The sequence below is a fragment of the Schistocerca cancellata genome, chromosome 1 (genome assembly GCF_023864275.1).
Source record: "Schistocerca cancellata isolate TAMUIC-IGC-003103 chromosome 1, iqSchCanc2.1, whole genome shotgun sequence".
In the NCBI taxonomy this organism is placed as follows: domain Eukaryota; kingdom Metazoa; phylum Arthropoda; class Insecta; order Orthoptera; family Acrididae; genus Schistocerca; species Schistocerca cancellata.
In genome coordinates, this window is record NC_064626.1 from 649109155 (window position 1) to 649116045 (window position 6891).

Genomic DNA, 6891 nt, shown 5'->3' on the forward strand with positions numbered 1-6891 from the left:
CTTTTAACGGCTGTCTGCACCATTTTCATAGGACTAGTAACGCATATGCTGGAAGGCGAGTTGAGTAGCTGTGGATCAATGGGGGAGTGACGCGATGCGCCAGGAACATTATTTAATGTCTTCGTATATCCATAATTGAAATGGACGATTTGGGACGTCAGCTAGTATAATATATGTTAAAAAATGACGAAATTCCTCCAGCCGTACTAAGGTGTTGGTTTTATTGGTGACTAGTTTCGATGTTTTACAACATCATCTTCAGGCCCATGCTTGTTGACAGCAACCGTATATGTCTAACACTACTGCAGTTACCACCTGCCCTCCGCATGGAAGACGTCTATCTGGTGTTAGACACATACAGTTGCTGTCAACAATTATGGGCCTGAAGATGATGTTGTAACAACATCGAAACTAGTCGCCAATGAAACCAACACCTTAATACAGCTGGAGGAATTTCGTCTTTTTTTAACATATATTATTTAATGTCGCTCCCGCCTTCTCGTAAGTGTCAGGCATTTGTCTTTGCCTTCGCTCGATATCTGCAGTTGAAAAAAGCTATCGAAAGGTCGATGGTTTTACTGGATGTGACTGTAAAACAGATAACATTTTATTGTGTATAACTTAACTATTTTGTTTTCACTGCGAGAGCTTGGACACATTGTGACACGTGTTACTGGAGGATGTAACTAGTATTCATTGCGCGTCCCAGTACAAACAACCAAGTACGCCAGTACCCAGTTATCGTTGCATATGAGACGCGTAGCAAGAGCACATTAAAATAGGTACGGAAGGTGTTGAACAGGTCACTATTCTTTTCCGTTATGTGCTATGTTCATGACGAACTGTACTTTGGTTTTGGTAGGATTCAAACATTTGCACAGGTACGTGTTTTGGTATTCAGTAGTAATCATGGTCAGAGACATGCGTTCCCATTCTTTTGAGTTCGTCAGGGAGACTAAAGCAATGTAATATTCGTTTGTTTTATTTAGTACATCACGTCAGTCGGTGTCCCAACGGTGGGTGGGATGCAGAGTGTAAGAGGTGCCGGCTACTCACCGGCTCGCGGCACGTAGAGGTTGAGGTAGAGGCAGTCCTCGCTCTGGTTGGCGAGCAGCGGCAGCAGCAGCTCGAGCTGGCGCAGGCGGCCGCGCGGGAAGCGCAGCAGCGCGTCGCTGCGGTTGGAGATGTCTGGCGTGCGCTGCGGGCAGACGGGCGACAGCGCGTCGGCGAGGCGCGTGTGTCTCCACGGCGACGGCGTCAGCGGCGGCATGTAGCGCAGCGCGCCCACAGGCGGCGACGCGTACGGTACGCCCAGGAAGGCCTCGACCGTCTGCTGCAGCACCAGGCCGCGCACCGGCCCGTACTTGGTGCGCACGACGCGCGTGCTGTACTTGGGGGACGGCGCCGCGCCCGCCGCCGGCACCAGCGTCGCGGCGGCGAACGCCAGCAGCAGCAGCACCAGCGGCAGCAGCGGAGGCGGCGGGGGCGGCGGGGGCGGGCCGGCGGGGGCCGCGGGCGCGGGGGCGGAGGCGGAGGCGGCGGCCGCGCGCCGCATGCTCAGCCCGGGCCGCTGCCCCCTGCGGGCCTCGCCGCCACCATGGCCGCCGCGCTCAGCCGCGGGCCCTCACCGCCATCACGACGGCGAGCCCCGCCTGCCGACACACACGGCCGTCCGCACACTATTAGCTTTCCTTATTTATGTCAATAGGCACCAGCCTTCTGCACAACCTCTAAACACTTGATTCAAGTTATCCAAGGTGTGGACGCAAAGACAAAAATTGTTTTCGACCTGGGGCATAGCGTAACGCAATCAGGAAGGACGCCAAGACTGCCGCCTCTCTCCGACCCTCCTCAGCAAATACACTGCAGGAAGAAAAAGTTCAGCTTGGGAAGACGACGTCAGTTTTCATCCGATGACGGCATATGCCACATGAGAGATAGTGGATATACTGACAACGGCTTCAACGCCGTCCGCTAACAGCGTAGCGGCATATCTACCTGTGCGCCATCTGTGTCTACCCTATAATAATAATGAATGCTCACAACCAGAAGTCTCAGGGTGGTACAAATGTGTGAAGTAAGTAGGCAAACATGCCACAGAGACGCAAGAAAAGGGTTCAAATGGCTCTAAGCACTATGTGACTTAACATCTGAGATCATCAGTCCCCCACGCCCGGGTTCGATTCCCGGCGGGGTCAGGGATTTTCTCTGCCTCGTGATGACTGGGTGTTGTGTGATGTCCTTAGGGTAGTTAGGTTTAAGTAGGTCTAAGTTCTAGGGGACTGATGACCGTAGATGTTAAGTCCCATAGTGCTCAGAGCCAATTTTCTTCAGTCCCCTAGCCTTGAACTACTTAATCCTAACTAACCTAAGAACAGCACACACATCCATGCCCGACGCAGGATTCGAACCTGCGACCGTAGCAGCAGCGCGGTTCCGGACTGAAGTGTCTAGAGCAGCTCAACTAATCGAGTTTGAAAGGGGTCAATTTCTGGCCTTGGTCCTTTCGGAAGCGCGGGGTCAGTTATGCAACTATTCTGATATCAGTAGTCACACGAATGTTCTCACACCTTTAGACGAGGTTGTGGACGTCTACATAGCACAGACACACGCCAGGATAGTCATATTGCATCGCAGCCGTTACCACAGCACAGATAAGAGGGCTTGTGAACCCAGACGTGTCACTGTGTACTGTTGCGAACCGGTTATTAGCAATGGGACTACCGGCACGCACACCTCTAACCCTTCTTCCACTTGTGCCACAGCATCAACGTGCACGGTTCGACTGTTACCATCAGAGTACCATTTGGAAGAAGCAATGGCATCAGCAATGAAATCAGATTCGGTCTGCATGCAAGTGATAATCGTTCGTGCGTACCACATAGAACTGGTAAGCACTGTCTCTTGGATGCGTTAGTCCAAGACACACTGGCCCCAACCCAGGCCTTAAGGTCTGGGGTGCAATGATCTCCAGCTCTCGTTCACCTTTGTTGTTCCTGGAGCGGACGTTAACTTGCACTCGGTACGTGCAGAATGTTGTGAGACCTTTTTTCTTACAACAGGAAAGTGATGTGTTGATATGAATGGAACGAGAAGTCATTGATGTGACTCGCCAAGCAACAACTCTAACAGAACTACGTGAACAGATCGGACAAGCGTGCCATAGCGTATCTCTAGGCAGTATTCGATATCTGTGAGGTCGACTGGATGTCAGAATCAGCGCCTGCAATTCCGCCCCTGGATGCCAAACCACATACTAATATGACTGCTTCAACATGGGTTGATACCAGATATCTCCAAACCGTTTTGTACTGCTCTTGTTGCAACAATAAATCTCGAGTGAACTGGAAACCTCTAAAAGGATAAACTAATATTATCGTGGCAATCTTCCACTCTCATTAGTGTAAGCACTTTCCAGAAGTCTCAACAACCACCTTTTGCAGCTAGGACCACCGCGAGGCACACTAGAAGGGAGTTAATGAGTTTCTGGAAGGTACGGACAAGGGTGTGGAGCCCGCAGCCTATAGCGCCGTGGCTAGCTGCGCTAAGTTCCTCGGTGAACAGTCCGATCGAGCTGGTCCCACAGATTCTCGATTGAGTGTGGACATCGTCCGTCCCCAGCGATAGACATATACTTTTATTCATCCATTGTATCTTACAGAATGACCAAATCACCGTGGGAGTATAATCCAGCCTGGATCCTTCCGACGACTTTTGCAACGTGTTTGCTTTCAGACGTTTCACGTCATGTATGAAAGTGGCCATCTGTCTGACGGAGCGTAAAACGTGGTTCATCTGAAAAGGCCACCTGTCACAACTCAGTGGACATCCAGCTGCGGTACTCGCGTGCAAATTCCAACCTTCGTCACTGATGAAGAGCAGTCAGCGACTGTGATTATACTAACGTTTTGCTGTGGAGGCCCATGCGCAGCAATGTTCGCTGAACCGAATTAAGGAGACAGCGTTTATAGCTCCTTACTTCACCTGGGCGATCATTTCTCAACAGGTCCACGTCTTGTCACCCGTACAATAACTGCAACACCGTTCATACCTGTCACCTATGGCGTCTGGTGCAATACACTTGCACGGTTTTGGGTAGTGCTATTTCGCCATGCATGGTGTACTTTAACCTTCGCAGAAAAAGAACATGTTACAGACGTAGCCGTTCTGGAAATGCGTCCACTGTTGTCTCAGGGCCAATTATCATCCCCTTTTGGACGTCACATAAATCACTCCGTTTCCGCATTACGACATCGACTGCACTGTTGTCTGCGTCCACCACACCCCCTTCCCTCCTCTCTCCCCTCTCTCTTCATCACCCCTTCCCCGCCCAAAACGCTCTTTATAACATCCACTGCCAGTGCTGCGACCTGCCGTCTGTGAGTGATTATCGCACGTTGACGTCGAAAGTAGGCGGAGGTCTCATTATTGTAACTGGACCGTATATACGCACATCAAAAAAAAGTTTTGCATCACATCGGTTCCGAGAGTTCCGGGACCTGTACAGAAAATTGGAATATAGATCAACATAAACATCATTTCCGACCTCTTCATTGCTCATGAAAACCACACATTGCATGTTGTACCACCAGACAGCTAGACCTTCAGAGGTGGTGGTCCAGACTGCTGTACACACCGGTACCACTAATACCCAGTAGAACGTCATCTTCCAATAATGCATGGCCGTATTCGTCGTGGCATACTATCGACTACTTCATAAAGGCACTGCTGGCCCAGACTGTCCCATTCCTCAACAACGATTCGGCGAAGATACCTCAGATTGGGTGGTGGATCACGTCGTTCATAAACAGACCTTTTCAATCTACCCCAGGCATGTTTGATACGGTTCATGTCTGGAGAACATACTGGCCACTCTAGTCAAGCGATGTCGTTATCCTGAAGGAAGTAGTTCACAAGAAGTGCACGATGGGGTTGCGAATTGTCGTCCAAGAAGACTAATGCCTCGCCAATATGTTGCCGGTATGGTTGCACTATCGGTCAGAGGATGGCATTTACGTACCGTACAGCAGTTACGGCGCCTTCCATGACCACCAGTGGCGTACGTCGTCCCCACATAATGTCACCCGAAAACAGCACGGAACCTCCAGCTTGCAGCACTCGCTGGACAGTGTGTCTAAGGCGTTCATCCTGACCGGGTTGCCTCCAAACTTGTCTCCGACGATTGGGTGGTTGAAGGCACATGAAACACTCTTCGGTGAAGAGAAGGTAATGCCAATCCTGAGCGGTCCATTCGGCATGTTGTTGAGCCCGTCTGTACTGCGCTGCATGCTGTCGTGGTTGCTAAGATAGACCTCGCTATGGACCTCGAGAGTAAACTTGCGCACAGTGTAGCCTACTGCGCACAGTTTAAGTCGTAACACGACGTCCTGTGGCTGCACGAAAAGCATTTTTCAACATGGTAGTGTTGCTGTCAGGGTCCCTCCTAGACATAATCCGTAGGTAGTGGTCATCCACAGCAGTATTAGCCCTTGGACGGCCTGAGCGAGGCGTGTCATCGACAGTTCCTAGCTCTCTGTATCTCCTCCACGTCCGAACATCATCGCTTTGGCTCACTCCGAGACGCCTGGACACTTCCGTTGTTGAGAGCCCTTCCTGACGCGAAGTAACAATGGGAACGAGATCGAACCGTGGTATTGACCGCCTAGGCACGGTTGAACTACGGACAACACGAGCCATGTACCTGCATCCTGCTGGAATGACTGAAACTAATCGGCTGTCGGACCCCCTCCACCTAATAGGCGCTGCTCATGCATTGATACTTACACATTTGGGCGGCTTTAGTGACATCTCTCATCAGTCAAAGGTTCAAATGGCTCTGAGCACTATGGGACTTAACTTCTGAGGTCATCAGTCCTCTAGAACTTAGAACTACTTAAACCTAACTAACCTAAGGACGTCACAAACATCCATGCCCGAGGCAGTATTCGAACCTGCGACCGTAGCGGTCGCGCGGTTCCAGACTGTAGCGCCTAGAACCGCTAGGTCACCCCGACCGGCTCAGTCAAAAGGACGGGTGTCTGTGATACAGTATCCGAAGTCAACGTCTATCTTCAGGAGTTCTGGGAATCGGGGTGATGCAAAACATTCTCTAATGTATGTATATACGAAGTACTTATAAACTGTGCTGAATGTGTGCACCCCGGAATAAAAGTGAATACCAGTACCTAAATTAATGCTGTATTTTTGCAAATGACGAAGTGACCCCACGAGTCGAACAAAATGTACTTTGGAAATCATTTGCAATATCCAATACAAGTTACGGATATTAAGGAAATATCCAGTCAGAGGCAACGTATACTCGACGATCAGTACAAGTTTCAATCTTCATTTACGTTTTTTCTGATTCTTTTTTTTAACGATAATGATGAATTGAAGAAAAGATTTTGTCGCTTTCGGTGTACAGTACGGAACCGAGCTAAACCGATAAACTTTCAAAGATAGTTGTACGGACCAAAAGAAGAAAAAAGAGGCTGGTTAACATGAGCTCTAAAGTGCATACCTTAGCAGTTATGAGCACTTGTTCAACAAGAGAGATGTGATTCATAATAGAGAAGATAAACAAGCGCTTGTAACACCTAAGGTACCGTATGGCTTTTAGAGACCATTTTAACCACACACTCCTTTATTCTTTTGGTCCACACAACCACTTCTAAAAGTTTGTCGGTGAAGCTGTGGTTCACCTTGTAGAACAATTCGGTGAACATTCAAGCCTAAGGCGAGAGAAGAGACTCAAATCTTATGACTATGGCTGTACCAACATTGATCTAAAAAAGCGCAACGTGGTTGAATAAAACAAGTTATCAAAGTTAAATAGTGATATGTGAATCCTCATATCAGTAAAAGGTCACTACAAAGAAAAAAAATTACAAG

At 49.3% G+C, this 6891-nt stretch overlaps 1 protein-coding gene across 1 annotated transcript; it reads right to left on the bottom strand.

Annotated features, from left to right (window-relative positions):
- Nucleotides 1–1048: 1048 nt before the first annotated feature.
- Nucleotides 1049–1555, bottom strand: LOC126091898 (neuroligin 4-like). The gene has a single exon (XM_049907240.1). It carries the CDS (start codon nucleotides 1553–1555, stop codon nucleotides 1049–1051), a length of 507 nt encoding a protein of 168 aa, XP_049763197.1.
- Nucleotides 1556–6891: the final 5336 nt, after the last annotated feature.

What these genes read in the sequence shown, in the direction of transcription:
- LOC126091898 (XM_049907240.1), bottom strand. Translation starts at nt 1,555, where the DNA reads ATGCGGCGCGCGGCCGCCGCCTCCGCCTCCGCCCCCGCGCCCGCGGCC.